Source organism: Protopterus annectens, chromosome 5.part1 (genome assembly GCF_019279795.1).
Source record: "Protopterus annectens isolate FY-2018-M chromosome 5.part1, PAN1.0, whole genome shotgun sequence".
In the NCBI taxonomy this organism is placed as follows: domain Eukaryota; kingdom Metazoa; phylum Chordata; order Ceratodontiformes; family Protopteridae; genus Protopterus; species Protopterus annectens.
This window is the reverse complement of record NC_056736.1, coordinates 422,861,936-422,883,709: the sequence shown is the minus strand read 5'-3', so window position 1 is coordinate 422,883,709 and position 21,774 is coordinate 422,861,936. Positions and strand designations below refer to the sequence as shown.

Here is a 21,774-nt window from a genome sequence, read left to right as displayed (position 1 = left end):
AAAGGGTACAAGGGAAGCTCTTCAATTGCTGTAGATTAGTTTTGTAATCTCGTTGTGGAATAAACATAATGAATGTGAAGGTGGGAATGTATTTCTTGTACTAATTTCTCTGCCTTAATAACATCTCATTTACAAGTGCTTGCACAGCTAGGTCAGGTCAGCTAATAAATCTGCAGCAGCTATTTATTTAATAACAACATATGGACAGCTTAGTACAGAAATGGTTTTATTCAAATGTTTTAATCATATAACAGAAAACAAATCAGAAGTATTGTTTGTCTACTTTGCCACCTATGAATAAACACATTTTCAGCTTTAGTTCATGGTAAAATGTTGCTGAACAATTCCTTTCCAGTGCTCATTGTGTCTTAATGCAGAATATGAAAACAATAATAAACACAAATTATTAAATCAAGTATAAAATAGACATGCTTATGGTCTGTAGTCCCGCCATGCTACCAGCAGCCTAGACAGGTTCATAGGTTATATTATCAAGCTTATAGCCGATTGACTTTTAGGAAGCCCACCGTTTTGCTATGTGTGAATTTCTTAAAACCCATACATATATCAATTTTGTTTTTAAAACTGGGTATAAAAACAGTCATACTTTTAATTAATTTAAGAATGCAGCTCATTATTTTAGTTTACATGTTTTTACTGAAAGTTATGTTGACAAGAATAACTAAAAGCATTTTGTACTGTAGCCATGAAATAATGACAGCAAAGGTACTATCCCACAAAGAAAACACACTGGTTTTCATGTTGTATTCATCAAAATGTAGCATAAGAGGAAGGCTAAACTGTTACAGGAATGCAGAGGATCTATAAAATTCACAGCACTACATACCAGCAAAATGATTTGACTTTGCTTTTGCTGTTAATGGTGTCTACTGGCAGCATGTTCATACAATGCAAATTACAAATAGTGCAAACATTCTTACATGAAGGCTCCCTTCTGTGCTGTTGTATTCTAAAAGTAGTGAACATGGGGCAAAATTTAATTGTACATGGCCTTATTAAAAGATTCTTCTACAAGACAGGTAGCACGTACTGAAATCAGAGTCAAGTCGATCATCATTTTGATCTAGGTTTGACAATCTCATTGTATTCCTCCACTATGTCAATTGTCAACAGATACTATGGAACCCAATAAAACATGTGATTCTGACGACAACCTGTCATTTGGCTCTGTATCTACAAACTAAACTACATGCATAGGCCATAACATCACTCTGTGAACAATTGAGTGTCCCACTGCTGTCCTCTGTGACTGATCTAAATTTACTAGGATTTCTCTGGAGCAGCTTACAAGAGTTCAGGTATGCTCCGCAAAAATAAATTTGCCATCTTTATTTTTAGACATTTCATGACTTAAGCCTATCAATAAGCTGACATTAAGTAAAAGAATCACTGATAGAGTTTCAAAGTGCATATGGAGATAAAGTTTTGTGGAATATGAGGCTGCTGCTATCCACACATATATTTTTTACTTGGAGCTAGCAGGACTGATGTATATGAGTAGTTTAGTTCTAATATATTTAAAACAAATGTACAGTTGCATCAGGTCATAGAAACAGCAGTGAGCAATGCCCTGGGACAGATTTTAATGACAGCAGAACTTACAAGGTAGGGAAAATATATGAAACTTTGGAAAAATTGTTCTGTGGTACTTGAAGTACTGGTAAAAACTAAGATGCACTGTTCCCTTGAGTCTCTCGAGTTAGGAAAACTAGGTCTTGGTTCTAGATGCACTTGAGTGCCAGGATCAGTCTGAGACACATTTAATACACATGAAATGTCTAGGCCAATTCCTTTTGCTTTTACCTGTCACCACAGTGACAAAGGCTTCAAGGGTTCCACACTGCGAGAATTCTCTCCAAAATGAGAATCAATTATGGTGGAATTTAAACTTATTTAATTACAGCAGTCTTCTAGCAAGTTGCTTTTGCATGTGCTTACATAGAAAGGTCTGTCCATCTTTGACTTTCTCCATTTTTGTCTCACTGGGTTTCACTTCTGTTTGCTGAATTATCTTTCAGGATTAAGACACTTAGAGCTGGATATGTCTCCTCGGCATTAGATGAAGTTTCATTACAAAGCTCATCAAACTCCATCAGCCTAGTGCTTATGTCGGCACTGTCTCGACTGCCATTTCCCGACTCCCCAGAAATAATGCTAAGCTTGTCGCAGTGATCATCAGTGTTATTGCTCACCTGAGTAGTCAGACATGAAGCTGCAGTACTGACAGGTCCATTTAAATACTGTGAATGAAAAAACAAAGGGAGTGCAATTCAGTTATTAGAAAACTGTAACATGCAACAACTACATTTTCTTTACCCAGGATCCCTCTTCCCCTACCTGCATAGTATCTGAACTATACTTTGAAAGCCTTATCAGCAATTAGATTACCAGGCCTCACACAATCAAAAACTTTTGCCTTTAAAAGGAGTTTTAAAACATTTTTAAACAAGGGCATTCGTAAAGACGCAAGCTATAATAACACCCTATTTGTAATGTCAAAATGAGCTCCTTAATGAAATGTTTATTCGTAGTCACTCTACTTACTGTGCATTATTAACAAGGCAAATTTTACTGTTAGAAAAGTACAAAAGTAATTTGTGTATTTAAATAATCATACTGGTAATTAGTGACATTTGCATTTTCTACAACTTGCTGGAGTAAACATCTAGTAAAGTCTACAAGATTTTAATGAATTTTATCATGTAGTCCTGGGTTTTAGTCCCTCAAGCACTCTGTGCAGACTACATGATTCTGAACAAGTCACTTAACCAGACAGTGCTTCCAAGTCACCTCTGAAACAGGTGACTTGTGCTCGACAGCTTGTCTAGTTAACAAATAAATTATGTATTTTAAAACTGGATAGAATTCAGGTTTAACTAATATTCCACCTCGTGTTATGCCAATCTTCTCAGAACTGCTAAAGGCATTTGTGAGTGTCTAGCAACAAAACAAAAAAAAACACAAACAGAACAGTGGCTGCTGACATGTAGAGAATTACTGGTAACAGAATACTTCTAGATATAATTCTAAAGGCAGCTGAATGAGTGACTGACATATTTTGGACAATGAATTTGCAAATGTAAATTAAACTTCACAGGCTTTGCACTATCTATAGTGCTGGATGTTGCCTCAATGCATATTAAAAACAGGACAGCACATGGATTCAATTGAAAGCTCTTGATTCGTAATGTTGAATAAATGTGGAATCATACATGATTCATTTTCATATCCTCTATTTAATGTTTCTATGAATACTTTCTTTTAAACACATCACACTCCTGCATAAACATATATTATACAATTATATTAGTTGCATAACTTTCATTGGAATACACTAATATACATATCTTTACCCCTACTTATGGAAAGAGGTAAGATTTATATAGCAAACATGCTGGAGATGACATCCACTTGAGCCTATGAGGACAAAACACTCTAAGAACAACAAAGATGCAACCTTTACTTTCCAGACCTTGAATGCAACTTTATATCACATCCTTGAAAAAGAAAAACAGAAGGGCAGATAAAATATACTCATGGTGGTCCATGTATCTGACTTAACATTGAAAATACAATCAAAAATCCTAGCTCTCAAATACAAGGACTAAGTAAGATGGAACAGTACCACTGACATGCCATAGCATTGTAACAATTCCTAAAATACACCCCTGGGTATGTGGTCATACATGTCCCCCAAGTCTCCAAAATGCCAGTAAGCTGCTTCACTAATCTTTCACGATCCTTTCAAAATATTTTAATAAGGACAACGAGTTGATAAAATGCTCTATACCCAGGACAGAACCTGCACTGCTGCTGCTAAATCAGAGGTTCAACTATTGGATGAAGTCTCTTTTCAGCACTCTGACATTTGCTTTTAGTGATTTTGCCCTGTGATTGGGCATGCTCTTATCCCCATCTCCTTTCTGAAGATGCCAAGCATCGCTTCAATTTGCCAGTGCATGAGTGCAGTCCAATCCTTTCATGCAACTTTAAAATGCCATATTAACCATGACTCCCCCACAATTTCCAGCTAGATATTATCACCCATCCCACAGCCTTGCCACAGTGGACATGTTTAACTGCCACAGTGATCTCTGGTACTACTTTGTCAGAGAAGGATATGTTCATTGGACTCAGAACTTTCTTAGAAGGTTGTTTTTATGTTATAGTTATCTGCCTCATCCACATTGAAAGTACTCCCTTTTGTCTATGCGGATGACACCCATAAAAATATGAATTGGTTTTCAGAGCCAGGTGTACTGATTGGTCATGGAGGTGTGCTTTTTCAGGATGTACGTCTTTAGTAGGAATTAGTTAAGATTTTTTTTTTACTGTCTAGTTGGATTAAGTCTACGCAGCTAAGAGCATGTCTTATTGGGCTTCATTTTTTAAATAAAATGGACTAAGACTTCTCTTCTGTTGCAAATTGCATTAATCTTTGTTTATCTTTAACAAGCTGTGTTGTATTTACTGTTTGTTGGAGTACAGGTAAAATGGACTGACCTGTCACCTAGAGAGAATAGGAGCATATGTTGAAAGGGTTGGTTCTGTCTTACGAAGGCTGCTTTTCCTCAACAAAGAAAAAAGAAAGGCTGTTATAGATAACAGTCGTATCACAAGCAGAAAGCTACATTTCAGAGTGGAGTACAGGTAAAATGGACTGACCTGTCACCTAGAGAGAATAGGAGCATATGTTGAAAGGGTTGGTTCTGTCTTACGAAGGCTGCTTTTCCTCAACAAAGAAAAAAGAAAGGCTGTTATAGATAACAGTCGTATCACAAGCAGAAAGCTACATTTCAGAGTGGAAAAAGATGATGATGAAGCAGGGGAAAATTCAAGAAATCAGGACAGAGTGGGATTTTGGATGCAGATCCTTAAGGGAATAACAAAAGCCAGACAGAATATTACATTCATAAAGTAGCAGAAAGTATGCTAAGAACTAAGCAACACTGGAATGGAGAAAGGAGATTCTGCTGATAGGAATAAACACAATTAGAGGTACAGAAAATAGGTAGTATGGGGCTGTAATTTCCTGGTGGAAGCTGAAAAAGGAACCAAGGTATTGTGAAGAAATAATCAGAGAGGGGAGAGAATGGGAAGAGACCAAGAAAACATGTGGACTGCAGGCTAGAGACTGCCTTCCCTATCCGAAAATGATATCAGACTACAGGCAATGATAAAGGGATAATGGAATCCATAGTGAGAAACCTGCACTGGTTGAGTTTTTGGATGAAGCTAGAACAAAAGCTGATGTTACAAAAATGGATAACGAGTACGGCATATAAAATGTACCGCACAGTACCAATAGGAACCAATCAGAGGAGGTTAGAAAACATTGGGAAGAGAGATTAGGTAAGCAAGTCACAAAGCAACAAAGGGAGGACATATGTATGGTGGGACGACATATGTATGGCTCCCAAATATGCAACAAATTCTAAATGATTTAGGATTTTTTTTAGAAGTGTTTGCATATGTACTTTTATACCCAAAGCAGACACCAAATAATGGAGGTGAGATAGGGAAGAAAGAGGTACATGGGACCACATATGTTTAAAGTGTAATGAGTTGGCAGACTTTAAAAATTCCCTGTAGAGCACTCTGTTGGGAATACTGGGTGATTAAATGAGTTATACTTGTCAACTGCCTGGCAGAATGCTCAGACATTTAATGACTGTTAAGTCACAGATTTTGTGGCTTTCTAGCAAATCACTGAGGAATGAAGTCATGAAATAACGACAAACAGCTGAGTTTAATACTTTATACCCTTAAGAAAATGCATGCTAAGACAAATGTTGTTATTCTAACAACTTTTGCATTTGCATTCTCACCCCATTACTTTAGGCTTTGTCCAGATTTATTTATTTACATTTGTTTACTGGGATAGTCCACTGGGCCAAGGTGAACCCATTTTCAGTGGAGGCCTGGGGAGAAAAGTTCCATAAACAAAATCTAAGTATTACATAGTACATATATAGTATATTATGTGACAGACAATAAACATAAACATTACAAATGTGAAGCATAGTACAAATTCAATACAGCACCATACAGTGGAGAACTAAAAGATAGTACAGTCTGATCAATACACAGTAGTACCCTGTCAGACCACGTACATGTACAGCATAGTACAAAGTACCACATGTGGAGAACCAGAAGGTAGTACCTTCTGAGAACCAGTTGTGGATCCATACAAAAGCAATACAGATAATGTGCAGTACATAAAACATACAGTAGTTCGCTACAGAAAAATTTTACAAGCTAAAGACAGTATATTTTAAAGTGGTCAGTTTATAAGAGTAGTTAAATAATAAATATTAGTATTGTGTGAGAGAATGAAGAAGAGAGTCAATCAAGGCTGATAACATACATGTGATGGGATATATAGAACGAGATAGAAATGAGACAGGGAAGGAAGGAGGCAGGTGGAGAGGAGGTTCAGGGTATAGGAACTACACCATTGGTGCAGTTGCATTGCCATAGTGAGCCAAGATGTTGCTTCAGTGACTTCTTAAAGAGGGGGGGTACTGCTGACAGACTTAATTGAAGATGGGAGACAATTCCATAGTTTAGCTACAGTGAAGGAGTAGCACATTTGTCCAGCTGTGAGGGCAGGTCTCACTAAATTTAGGAGCAGTTGGTTATGGAATCTGAGGTCTATTTGGATTATATTGTGTGAGTAGACAAGTCAAAGAAGGACAGTTGGTAGGTTTATAAATAAACTTGTGTGCAGTGGTTAGCTGAATGAGTGTCAGGTGATCTGGTAGTTCCAGCCAGTTTAGTAGGAGTAGTAAAAAGCAGTGCTGAGAAGAATAGTTAGTATTTGTTACAAATTTTGCAATTTTATTGTAGTAAGAGGCTACTTTGTATTTTAGAGAGGCCTAAATATTGGTGAGGAGAGGTGCTCCATAAAGAAGTGAAGGCAGAAGAAAGGAAGAGGTAAGAGACAGTTTAGCAGAGCAGTGGAGGAAGTATTTATGTCTACAGAGAGAGCCCAGTTTTTGGTGTGTTTTTAATATTGGTTTGAATGTGCATGTCAAATGTCAAGTTTTCATCTATGATGACCCCTAACAGTTTAGTATATGGTACTACTTCAGTTATAACTCTTTTCTGAGACTGGATGGTGACATTTTCCTTGTTTAATGTAGTGGATTTCCTGGATTTTAGTTTTATTTGGGTTTAGGGCGAGATGGTTATTGGACATCCATAATTCTGTAGTAGTGATGGCATCTTGTGTGGGTAACAGAAGGTCTGATGGTGAGTTAACAGCACAGATGATTGTACAATCATCTTCATATTGTATGGCAGCACTTGGGGACGAATTTGTGGGCGTTATTAAAAAAGAAACTTAACAAAAGGAGCCCTTGGCTGACCTTGAACCTTCCACAAAAGGAGAAGGAAAGAAAAATATTTGCAAAGAGTTTGAGAGAAAAGGTATGAGTGTATATAGAGGATTGGAGGTTTTTGATGTGGGATACGGGATCTGAATACAGTAGATGAAGTAAGGAACCTAAGGTTACCAGGATTACCTCTACCTCACAAGAGGCACAGCAAAATAATAATGGGCATATGGGTAATATTCCCCATACTAAAAGGGGTTACGAAAGCCACAAAGCGATGGGGGGCCTTGTAAATGCGGCCCTCGGGCAGATAGCCTAGTATGAACCTATGAACCTATGAACCTATGAACTTTAATTCTGGTGGCTGCCAAAAAAACAATTACCAGAAAATGGAAATCAAAGTCTAAGTCAGCCATACTTGAAATAGCAAATACTGTAACAGAGATAAAAGAACATGAAGTGAGATCTTCAGAAAAACGTAGGAGCAAATTACATGCAAAAAAAAAATGGAAACTGTGGGAACAATATATACAGAAAATGTTTTGGAGGAGAAATGAGGTTTAAAAAAAGACAGGAATTCAGCAATTTATGCAATATTGAATTGATTACATTGTGTACAAAAAATATGTAATGTATAATGTTTGTAAATGCAAATTTATCAATATGGTCTGTTTACTTTTTTATAAATGTAAGTTTGCCTATGTCACAAGTGATAATTCAATAAAGGTATTAAAAAACAGGAAAGAAGATACCTTATTTGCAAAAGGTTGCAAGTCTGTAGAGGAATCTTTGAACTTTTTCTTATTGCAACATACTAAAAAGGATCTGTTTCAGTGTCTGTGTGTGTGAAGCTGTCTATCCGGTGTTACTGAAATTAAACAGAACTTTCTGGGTTTGGCATAAGGATTAACAAACTCAGCCAGTTGAACTGTGCTAGGTCTAAGACTCACTAATTATGTTTTTCTTTACTAATGCTCTAAAGGAAATGTTTTATAAACAGATTGAATTAAGCAATCATTTGTGTTGAAACAAGACAAACTATTACATGTACTGTTTTACTCCTTTTTTGGTTAACATCCATGAGTAAACATCTTGTTTCACACAAATTCAGGTTTGGTGTGCCTTTCCTGGAGACTGTATGATCACTCTTACTACCATATGCACACATATCCCCGGATTTACTAAACTTCCACGCAGGACTAGTTAAGTCCTGCACAGAAGTGCCTGTTTAGGAGCAGGATGGCAATGTGCCATGCATAGTAATGAAGGCGCACTGGCCGAGCTCCTAGGCTTACACGGAGCTTGTATGAGTGCAGGGGTGTGTCTGAGAGCAGAGCTCTCAGAATAAACACACGCCTGCAATTTCGAACAGCAGAAGCTGTTAAGAAATGAGTGAGATCACTCACAGGTGTCCCCAGATCCCCACCAACAGACCCCCCACGTGTACAACAGCAACAGGACATATACAATAAAAGAAGAAACCCATCTACAGCTTTAAAACACAGATCAAAGCTAACCTTAGGTGCACAGGTATGCCTATTATTTAGCTACGGTTAATATAGCTGAAATAGCAAAAGGAGGATAAAAAGCAGGATATGTGCAAAGGAAGCAGTACAGCAATATTGTAGTGGACCGAGCGTTTGCTTCACGAGCAGTCAAACCCAGTTCGAGTCCCACTGCAGTACATTCCATTTCCATGTCAAAGCACTGTTATGATCAATACATTTAGTTGTATAACCTAATAAATAACATATATGTGTGAACTGGAGTAGTAAGCAGTGTAATGAAAGATAACCCCATACACTTTCCAAATCCACCATCTATGACTGCCGAAAATAGAGCAGTAGTAAGGATAAATAAGCACGATTAAGCAGGTGCAAGTCTGTAAGATGGGAAGCAGTGCATACACAGAGTAAGCAATAGTGAGGCTAACCATGTGTAAGCCGATGTCATTGAAAGTTAGCAGTGCTCACCGTCGCACAAACTTACTGACAACTGCGTAAAAGTGCTTTAACCACTCCGTATCCAAAGCGGCCCCGTTTTTACCAGCAACAAATTAAACAGTCCCTGCAAGGCTCAAACCCAGGAGCCTACACACCATAGGCAATATTACTTACCACTAAGCCACCGCAGACATACATAACACTGATGTTTCCACAAACATAGCATCCAGCAATACCATTCAACATTACAGGACATGCGGCTAAATATGTAGATGTATGTGTGCGTGTGTGTGTGTGTGTGTGTGTGTGTGTGTGTGTGTGTGTGTGTGTGTGTGTGTGTGTATGTATATATATATATATATATATATATATATATATATATATATATATAACTAGACATATACCTCTCCTTCCCTGTATCACATATGTATACATATATAACATACATATATATAAATATCCACATATAGATATATACATATGCAGACATCCATACACCTATATGTCATTAGATATTTATATACAGCAATATATATATGCATGCATACATATATACACACACACATATATATAGGGTCAATATTATAAGATCAACGGTTGAAAACATCAAACAACATATGGTCGACACCATATGGTCAATGTCTTCAAACGTCGACCTTATAAAAAGACAAAAAAAAATAGAAAAAAGTACCCTAACGGGTTTAAGCAGTGGAGCAAGCCCCCCTGTGCCCCCCCACTACTTAAATATACCATCTCCATGACCGCAGTACATTGCAGTAAACGGAAATCTCCCTTTAGGGAGATTTCTGTTTACACGCTCTAGATTCTGAGTGTTCGATATTCTCGTGTCGACAATGTCAGATTTGACATTGTCGGCTTTCGAGAATATAATATATATATATATATATATATATATGTGTGTGTGTGTGTGTGTGTGTGTGTGTGTGTGTGTGTGTGTGTGTGTGTGTGTAGATATATACACAGGTATATATCTATGATATGAGACAGCACATAAGAATGACATATATGACCACAGGCATCGCCAGTGGGGGTGAGGGGTCCTAATCAACATACGTGTTACACTTACCAGTATCCTTCCCGCAGCCAAACAGGTGAAACATACAAACAAACACACAAACAAAGTAAACAGACCACTGCTTCCCAAACCACAGGCAGGATACTACCAGTGGGAGAAACACTGTGGACCCACTAAGTTTAATCTAGAAACAAAGACAGGAACATCCCTTGCAGGACATCCCAAAAATGTTCAGGATATTCAGATTCCAGGCATTATACAGACCCGTCACGGCAGGGCACATATGTACTTGGACTACAAGGTTGGGAAAGCCTGATGATCCATGGGTCGAGACAACATACATGAGGGGTCCCGAGAAGTGGAGAGTGGGCAGTGTGTAGTGCTGTGGCTAGACCCAACCTGCACCCAGAGAAAGGATGATTGCTGCGGAGGGGGGGTGGGGGAGATGATGGGTATGAAATTATGGGTTGACACGTGCCGGGGTTGGATGGAGCAGTTCTAATCGGACCACCTCGTGGAAGTAAGCAATACTGTGAAATGGGCAGAGCAGTCGCCTAACAAGTAGGCATTCCCAGTATGAGTCCCACTGCAGCACAGTCAATTTTAGATGGCAAAGCACATTAGAACCAATTTTGTTGTTGCAAAACCCACTAAATAACACCAAAGAACACATGGTTGCAGCTCTCCACTGTAGGCATGTAAGCCATTCTGCTTAGCATCACAACTTATTATTGTTGTCCTCACCCCCATCCAGGGATGTGAGTGTCCAAATCTACCTCCAAATTCAGTGTATATGCACAGTTGTCGCTGTAGAAGAAATGACCAGCTATTCCTGCACATCCCTGGCTATGTCTCCTGCTGTCTTTCCCTCTTTGTGCCCCTTTAACACCACTTACCTATCAACCCCTTTTTATTTTCTTTTAAAGTTTAAAATTGCAATGAGGTGACACCCTCTTCACTAACTATATTGTTAGAGTCTGGAACTCCATACCCACATCTATTACCTCAACTGTCTCAAAGGACACATGTAAAAAACACTTGCAGGAACACCTCATGCACACTTGTATCAGCACATGCTCACCAGCTGGCTAAACATCCGCCCCCACCATACACTCTATACCCCTACATCAACTCCTGCAACTAACACCTCTTTTCCTGCCACACATACATATTCCAGCATCCTTTAAACCTTCCCTATTGCTCCCCTACCAATTATTCCCACAACCTACTATACAGTTACAATGTCTCCCCCTCTACCTACCTACCTACCTACCCCTTCACTATTCTCGTCTACTCTACCACACAAGTATGGAATAACTAAATCTTAACCTGAATACCTGAGTGTATCCTATCCAGAACTGTTACACTGGAATCTAACTACAACTTAAACTGACCTTTGTCGACAGTCATACCTGACATGTAAACTGGAACAAAGCATGAATAATACCTACATGTTAATGTAAACTAAGCATGAAGAATATGTTACTTAGCGATGTTATGTCTGTTACTCTCTATGAATGTGAACACCACTGTATTACATGTAATGATTAGCTGAGGTTTACTGTGGAGCTTGTCTACCCGGGCCTCCGCTGAAAATGGACAAGCATCCAGTCAGATCTTCCCGGTCAACAAATGTAAAATAAATAAAGTAGCATGGAGGTAAGTGGGAGTAAGCACTTTTAAGCAGCAGTAAGCGGGTTTAAGCCTGTTTGAGTGGCAGTAAGCAATGCCTACACTGGTTAAGCAATGTAGAAGTTAACTCAGTGTAAGACGCCATAACCGGAGGTTAGCATTGCTTACCCTCGTGCAAACTAGCACAAACCCACTTACAAGTGACCTTGAGCAGCATCTTACCCTCACCTAGAATGATGCCACAGTACAAAGACAAAATGATTGATTTTAACAATTGGCTAAAATTTTGGTGTCATTCAAAGGGGATCCAGTGTCTGTCAGCCTGGGATGACATGCTCGACAAGCCACATTGCTTCGCTAGGGATGGCTTGCACCTGTCACCACTGGGCTTTCGGATATTGGCAAAGGCTCTTGCCACCCCCATAGTGCCTTTTTTAGGCAAGGCTCAAAAGTCAAACCCACCCCATAGACAGCACAAGGAACAAGAAACTAAGGGTAATGCTGCTAAACGCCAGAAGTCTTAACCTCAAGATGCATGCACTCAAAGCTCTCCTCAGTATGGAGAACATCGATATCTGTGCAGTGACAGAAACCTGGTTCAAGGCTCCAGAGAGCACCCCAGCACTACCAGGCTATACCTCATATCATGCTTTTCGGCCCCAAAACACAGACCAAACCACAAAAGGAGGGGGAGTTTCCATATTTATCAAGGATATCCACACCTCCAGGTTAGTGGCATTGCACGAAGTATCGGAGACCATCCATGTGCAACTAACAGTGGGCAAGACTGCTTTTCAGTTTATAGCATCCTACAGAGTACCCTCTCAAAGTCAGGAATCCCACTCGGCTTTCCTGAAAACATTGGAGAACATGAAGATCTCTCAGAACACCATTATATTGGGTGACTTCAACTACCCAAACATTGACTCGGAGCACTACTCAAGCCCCAGCACCTTAGCCCAAAGGTTCCTGTAAATTATAAATTCAAATGCTATGGAACAACTAGTCACCACTCCCACAAGAGGGGACAACATACTAGACCTGATCATTACCAACATGGGGACTCTATGCTTCACACCAGAAGTATATCCCTCATTGGTAAGATCAGACCATAAATTAATTTCACTGGATGTCCACATCCCGACCCCACCCCAGCCCAGAAAACCACAGTGAAAAACTTCTCAACAGCGAACTGCTCACTTCTCAAAACCAAAGTGGAATCCTTCAAGGCCCCAGGGCCAGTGGAAACTACGGCCCAAACTGCAGAATCCTATATAAACGCATTCTACGGACATCTCCAGAAATGCATGGATCATGCTATCCCAAACAAAACTAAGACCCAATCATCCAAAGGCAGGTGTCCAGTCTGGTGGACCCCTGCCATAAATAAACTGTACAACAGAAGGAGGAAGCTACTACATGATAGAGCAAAATCCCTAATAGGGAAGGCATCTCTGATCAGTACTAGCAAAAAATTACGATCCCTCATAAAATCCTCCAAGGCCAGCTTTGAGAGAAAAATTGCACAGGACACCAAAGACAATCATAAGGCTTTTTTCAGTTATGTTAGAAACCTGGGATGCAACTCCCAGACTTGTTCTGAGTTGATTCTAAATGACAAAAAATACACTGAACCCAGAGACATTGCCAATATCCTGGCAGACAGGTTCAGTGCAAACTTCTCCACCCCCTCCCTCCCAAAAGAGCAAGTATCTATCCCGGCAGAGGGCTGCCTCCCAAACATCTCTGATGCTCAGGTGAAGGCTGCCCTCTCCAAAGCAAAAAATACTGCTTCCATGGGACCAGATGGCATCCCAGGTTGCATCCTACATGAACTCCAAGAGGAACTAATCCCTCAAATAAAACAGCTATACAATCTCAGCCTCACTACAGGATATATGCCCACAGAATGGCGTACAGCAACAGTGGTCCCACTCCACAAAGGTGGAGCCTCTATGGACCCTGGAAACTATCTCCCCATAAGCCTGACTAGCTTAGTCTGCAAGGCTATGGAGAGGATCATCATGGAGCTCATAAACAAAGACATTGGGGACCTACAGACACTAGATCCTACCCAGTTCGGCTTTGTCAAGGGCAGATCCTGCCTTTTGAACCTGGTTGACTTCTTCGAAACAGTCACCAAAGCCATAGATGAAGGGAAGGTAGTCCACACAGCCTATCTGGACCTTGCAAAGGCATTTGACACAATACCTCACTCGGGCATCATAGATAAGCTATCCAGCTTAAATATAAACCCCTATGTCACAAGATGGGTCGCAAACTGGCTCAAAGACAGAACCCACAGAGTGAGAGTTGCTGGAACCATGTCAGACTCGAAACAGGTCACAAGTGGTGTCCCACAGGGTTCTGTCCTGGGACCACTCTTGTTAGGTATATACTTTTCCGAGGTACAGGCAAACGTGGGAGGACTATGGCTCACCAAGTTCGCAGACGACTGCAAACTGGGCGCCATAATCAACTCTCCAGCTGACACAAACATCCTTCAAAAGGGTCTCACAGAGACAGATAACTGGTGCCAGCACCATGGTTTAAAGCTAAATGCCAAAAAATGTATAGTCATACCCTTTGGCAAAAACAATGTGCCCACAAATTACCACATAGGCGGAAACCCATTAAGTACAGAGAAAGTTATTAGGGACCTGGGGACCCAAGTTGATAGCAATCTCTCCTTTGAAAACCACATTCCCAAAGTGGTTAGAAAGACCTTCTACATAGCCCACCTCATCATGAAGAGTTTCACATCTAGATCAAGAGAGGTAATCATGCCCCTTTATTCATCCCTCATCAGGCCCATCATAGAATACAATGCCCCTTTTGGGATGTACCTTACCCAACACCTGCAGCAATTAGAAAGACCCCAAAAGTATCTCACCAAGAGGATCAAGGGTCTCAAACAGATGTCATATGCTGCTCGGTTAAAAAAACTCCAGCTCTACTCAGTTGCATACCGCCTACTTCGAGGCGATCTATGCCTGACATACAAAGCTATGTCAAATCCAGAATTAATGGACATGCTCCACCTCAGTAAATCTAAATCCCTTAGAGCCACATGCTCAAGGGACTTGAACCTCAGCACAGAAATAAATAGAACTTGCTGGAGGGACAGGTTCATAACCCAGAGGCTCCCTTCGCTCTGGAAAAGAATTCCAGTTCATTTTGGCTGAGCACCTCAATGAATCTCTTCAAGAAGAATCTTGATAGGTGGATGGGGGATCGTAGGTTTGTCCCAGGGATTACTCCCGTGTCACAATTAGACAGAGGCACAGTAAACTAAACCTTAAAAAGGGCACAGTATACTCAAATCAAGGGGTGGCGTAAGCCATACAGAATCTGGCTAGGCTATAATTGCCCCAGGGCAGATAGCCTAGTATGAACCTATGAGCCTATAAGTGCTCAAATGTGCCTTAGTCACTCTGTAGCCAACAGCTCTTGTCCTGCCCAGCAACAAAATAACTCTGCACTTCAAAGTTACAACCGCTGGACCCTGCACACTATAGTCAAAGTGAGTTACCACTAAGCCATGGCAGATACACATACAGCTGTTGTTATCACAAACATATCATACAGCACAGTCATTCAACAGTATAGGAAATGTATGTGATTATGTAGATTAATATGAGCAACCATGTGTATATTGCTCAAATACAGTATTTCGAGCAGTCTATGTGAATCATAAAAACAGTGCCTGTCCAATCATACTGTGAGAACAGTAGTCTGGCATGATACATAAGAAAATAATAAAAAACGGTGCACGTCCAGGGTGCGTGTGGCCGTGCTTCATGCACAGAATGTCAAACCTGGGATGTCGGTTCCATGGAACCGGGAGATGAGGCAGGCCAGGTGTGTGAGCTAACCGCTGCTTTTCAAACCTCTGGCAGAATGCTACGAGTGGGAGATACAGTGTAGACCAGCTAGGTCTAATCTTGACACAAAAACAGGTCCGTCCCTGGTGGGACGAACCAAACATTGTGAGTCACATCAATGTTTACACCTTTATCAGAAGACAATCAAGGCAAGGCTCGTATGTACATGGACTAAATGGATGAAGAGCCTTTAGAAGCTGAGGTTGAGACAGTATGCTGGATGAGTACTGAGATGTGCAGAGAGGGCAATGTGTGGAGGTGTGGTATGGCTGGGCTAGCAGCTGGAGCATGGATGGTTGCTGTGTACGTTGTGCTCGGGGGCGGGGGATGGAACCATGGGTATGACATTATGGAACAAATATGCAAATGAAGCAGCACAGCAATAGTGTAGTGAGCAGAGCATCTGCCTAATGAGCAGGCATTCCCAGTTAGAGTCCCACTGTAGCACAGTCTATTTTACATGGCAAAGCACATTATAACTAATAGTTTTGTTGCATTAAATAACATATACATACATATATATATATATATATATATATATATATATATATATATATATATATATATAAACTGGAGTACTGCAATGCAAGAAATGCACATGTGAAGTATCAGTGTTAGACTGAATAAGGCACCACTAAGCAGGTTTATGCACAAATAAGCAATAGTAAGCTTATGTAAGCACTAGTAAGTGGGCTTCAGCACGTTTGCATGGTGGTAAGCAATGACTACACTGGTTAACCAAATCTGAAGCTAACACCCTGTAAGCAGATGTAATGGCATGTTAGCAGTGCTTACCTCCGCGCAAACCCACTAACAGCTGACTAAACGTGCCTTAACCACACTGTATCCAACAGCCCTTATTCTGCCCAGCAACAAAATAAACAGCCTCTGCTAGACTCGAACACAGAACCCCACACACCATAGGCAAAATGATTTACCACTAAGCCATGTCAGATATACATAACTCTGATGTATTCAAAACATATCAACCAACCCAGTACAGAGAATGTATTCCAACATGTAAATGCATTTGTGTGAGTAAATATAGTAATAACTAAACAGATACAACATATCAATAGATGTAGATATCTATCTATATATATATATCCATAGAAATATATACATATATGTATATGGCCACACATCTGTAGATAGCACTGGTAGATTGATAAATACAAATATGTCCACATGCACCCTTAATAGGGTTGAGACGCCCCAAACAATATACATCATGTACGAATAGGCATACTCCCCCACCACAGCCAAACACATCCACCCTGCAATACGCTAAAGTGTTACGGATCACATAAGCAGGATCTGACATGACATGTGCACAACATGTAAACAGTACTACAACCCACCTGTATGATGTTAGGCCAGTATTGGTAACATATCATACAGTACAGTGTGACTCCCATAGGAAATGTACAATATAGAAGCTGTCAACATCCCCAGGATACATATACACAGACACATACATGCAGATACAGATATATATATATATATATATATATATATATATATATATATACATGTGACTACACAGACACATGCAGAGATATGTACAAGATACATATGTAGAAGGTGCACACAATATGGAACAGCCACCATGCCTACAGTTAACACCATAACAACTGGACACTGTATGGGCCACCCATACAAATGACAATTGTTGCCTGCAACATATGCCCACAGAGAGGTCATAGGATAAAACACCACACACAGGTTTGCAGAAATGGATAACCTTTATTTGTGTACTATTACAGTTTTATATGCCATGTATTATAGCTGTTCAGACACTGACATCCACATAAACAGAGTAATGCAACTGTGAAACAGTTATACTAATACATTAGTCTGGAAAGGTTCACAACTGTTGCTGTCCATGCCAAGCCCTTCATATTGTACAATAGCAAAGACAGACTGGGCCACAGGATACCAAACTATCAACAGTAAGTAATGCAGGTGTATAATTCAGCAGCCTCTATCTACATTCTGTACAAATTCACTAGGTGGTAAAGACTTCATTTGACCAAATGGGATGTAACTGTTACATAAAAAGGCATAACCGACACCATCACAAGCACACTGACAAACAGAACAGTCTGTATGGCATGAGTCAGTAGGCCTGCAATAACCCAAGTTATGTAAGCAATGTAAATATTGATGAAGTATATGGTACTGTGCATCCAGATACCTTAAGGCAGTACACCACTGATACCCCCACAGTTTGTAACAGCCTAGGTCAGTTATGGTGCATCTCCCACCATAGACTCAATAATACAAGGCCATATACCACTGTTACATACACTGGCCTCTGGAGTGCATAAGGGCACACATGTATTGTGTAGGTGAAGCCTACACATATATGGCCTCAGCCCCACCGCATGTGTGGGGGATACAACAGCAGTGGACTGATGGTAGCAATGACAGTGTGATATATTCACAGCTCACTACAGAACAACCCCTGACAGCATGTCATATGTGCAAAGATTGGTATGTGGGTGGAGGACAGAGGCTGGAACACAGGCCCATATGTGGAAAGCTGTTGTCATACACTAAGCAAGTCACTGGTGTCACAGGATAGCCTGCAACATACCCTTAGTCTGGGAATTGAGGGTAGAAACATAAATGGATGTAGCCATGTACTGATAGCACTCAACACACACACACTGCCAGTGAAATATCAGACACAGCACCTGTGTGGAGGACAGACAAAACATGACAGACACACCTCTGGCTACCAAGAGGATAGGCCCACAGGTGAGAGCTATGCAGGCAGACTGCATTCCAAGGTAAACTAGTATGTACACACACACCCTGTAATTCCAGTACTATACAAAGCATAACATAACTCTACTCACACTCTTTCCATATTTCTGGAACCTCCTACAAATATGTAGCTGGCCTGAGTGTGTCAGCTCATCTGTAAAATGTATTGCTACCTGCTGTCTGTAACACTGATGTCCATCACACAGGAAGGATGTCCATCACACAGGAAAGGTAAAGGGACCACGCCCACATGATATGGGGATTTATAGTAGGTGGTTGCCATGACAGTGGTAATTGGAGGTACTAAACAGCAAGATGCATTCAGTTAGCAAGTGGATGATACTGACTGGTGCAGAGGCCATTACCTGCTCATTTGCATCACCCACTAAAGCTAGGCTGCAATCTATTCAAAGCAGCTCAATCAATTTACTGGAGAGAGAGAGAGAGAGAGAGAGAGAGAAAGGAAGAGTAAAAGTAAATGAAAGGACAAAGCTTTTCAAACAAAAGGCTGACATCACAGGCATTTAGCCAGCTGTCATTCAACAAGACATCATTACCACAGCAGGTATGTGAGTTATATAGTCTGAAGAAGTCAGAGCCTTAGCTCTGACAAAAGCGCTTACAAATAAAAGTTTTCATCTTGCTTGCAGCTTTGCGGGACCATAAATTTTGCACCTGGTCCATCATAATGGGATAGATGGTGTGGAATGTGCCATATGTACCATCAGGTGTTGTTGTGATGATGTTCAACTGAATCACTGCTATGGACAATAGTGTCCATCCCTGTGTGTAGTGGGCCATAGCCGTTAACTGTGCAGGTCAGTACTGATAGACAAGATGTAAGCCATCATAGTGTGTGTAGTGTAATGAGAAGCATGTATATTATGTGGCCACCAGCTAGTGGTGGAAGTAATGCCATTATGATGGACATGTGGGAGCCATGGACCACCACTGGCAGGATACTCAGGTGAATCTGTAATGTAGCATGCCAGAATGCCATAGGTGTGTAATAGGGTTACCTGCAATCGGCTCCTACATATACCCCCCTAATGTCAGGCCGTGTCCATATGTGGCACCTGTCTGTGTTGTAGCAAGGAAGAACAGTGTAGCTGTGCAGGAAGGTGTTGTGAGATTGTGGATCTGATGTCGGAACGCACCCCACATATCGGTATGCATATGTGTACATATGTCACATATATAATATTTAAAGATATATATGTATATCAGCATGTATGTCCAGAAATATACATATACCCATATGTAGACATATATATGTGCACAAATATATGAAGTCACATATATCTACACACATATAGATAGATACCGATATGCAAATGTCTACATCAGTACAAACACAAACACAAACAGATATGTATGGTAAGACATGTCCCCTATATCACTACCACAGTGATGTGTGATATGTACGAGGCAGTAGCACACATAGCAATACAGACAGATATCAACAGCTGGCAGTGTGTGCACCATGGACAGGTATGTCACATGTTAGTCCCATCCTAGCACCACAATGCCCCTGCCTGTGAAGTATGCTATGGGAATATGGGGAAGTATGGCAGATACACATGTGGAGGTGGTCAGGACTGGTATATATAGAGGACAGTCTACAGGGGTGGTATGTTCATAGGTTCATAGGTTCATAGGTTAGTACTAAGCTAACTGCCCTTGCGAGCCATTGTAAGCCTAGCCAGTTATCCCTTGAGACTCAAACCCTGCACCTTGTGTTTGTAAGGCAAACACCTTAACCATTAGGCCATCCTCCCACCCATGTGACACATGTGGCGGGTAAACACTGTGGATGGTGTGTGTGTGGTCTGTGATGTGGATGCACCATGGTCCCCAATATGAGCACAGTGGGAACAGGACTCCCACTAACTCTCACTCACAACAGCTGTCCATGTCCGGAAGGTGCCAGGTCTGGTGGCTGAGCAGGAGGAGCATGTTGGCCATGTGAATGTGTACTGGGTGCCTCAGACGGATGTAGCAGATTCCTCCTGTGTCTGTGGAGCCTGGTATGGAACAGACCTTAGACCTGAGCTCAGGGGACAGGGACATGTTGATTTGTGTGTCCGGGGGAGTGGGACAACATCCCCTGGGTGGTTTCACCTGATGCTATGGCTGCAACAGTATACAAGGAGGCCCCAGGTTGGCACACACATGTGATGTGGCCAGGTATCCTGGTCAGATGGGTGTGGACAGGTGGATCAGCTGGCCAGTGGAACATATACATGTTATTGTGTCACTGTCATAGTACATATGTTGGTAGTAATAGTCTACACAAACCCGGTACATGTCCAACATCATGCACAGAACCCCCCCCTATAACACAGACTGTCAGATGCTCAGCCATCTCAGAACAGCCACACCACTGGCATATATGTAATCATACTGGTCCTGACAATGGCATGCAAGTGAATAGTCTGTAACAGGCCGGTAATGTTAGTATCCACACAGGGGACATGGCTACAATCACATAGCAGACGTCGTACACTACACAATCTGTCCAAATGGTGGTTAAGCTGTAGCCATACCTACTGAGTTGTGTGTATAGTCTGTTGATGGTGATATGGTGGGGGGATGACAGAGATGTGGCTGGAAGCACATAGACAGGGCCAATATTGACATGTTGCTGTGATAACCTCATACATGTACTGTCGTAACAGGGTTTGTTGCAATATGTGTCATATGAGGAATATGACATCAGTAATTGTCAGGGCTTTAAACATCTACCGACTGCAATACTCACACTACTTTCTGCAGTTCACAGATTCGTGCTGAGTGGGTAACACATGAAACCAAGGGCACAACACACTGCCCAGTCTGCAGACAGCCCTGCAGATGTGGAATCCTCATAAACATAGTACTGACATGGCAGGTATTACAACATGTAGGACAGTCATATCCACACACACACTCTGTTAAACCAACATTACTTCACATGCAGTATAGCAGCACTTACAGTCTGTAGTCAAGTCAGGCACATCCCCCTCCTGTGTGTTGCCCTGTTTCCACAGTGTAAGTTGTTAGAGGTAAATCTCCACTCCATCTGAGATGCATTTCGCCAAATGACAGATCTAGTTCCTGCACACAGTGGATGTAAATGGCCAACACCAAAATGATGTTCCTAGATACTG

At 41.0% G+C, this 21,774-nt stretch overlaps 1 protein-coding gene across 1 annotated transcript in view; it reads right to left on the bottom strand.

The window, feature by feature from the left end:
- Positions 1-213: 213 nt before the first annotated feature.
- LOC122803462 (interleukin-10 receptor subunit beta-like) overlaps positions 214-21,774 on the bottom strand; it is a 1,132,032-nt gene continuing 1,110,471 nt past the window's right edge. The window contains exon 7 of the mRNA XM_044073080.1: positions 214-2,261. Within this exon, the coding sequence (XP_043929015.1) occupies positions 2,001-2,261 (261 nt within the window). The 3' untranslated portion in view covers positions 214-2,000. The remainder of the gene's footprint in view (positions 2,262-21,774) is intronic.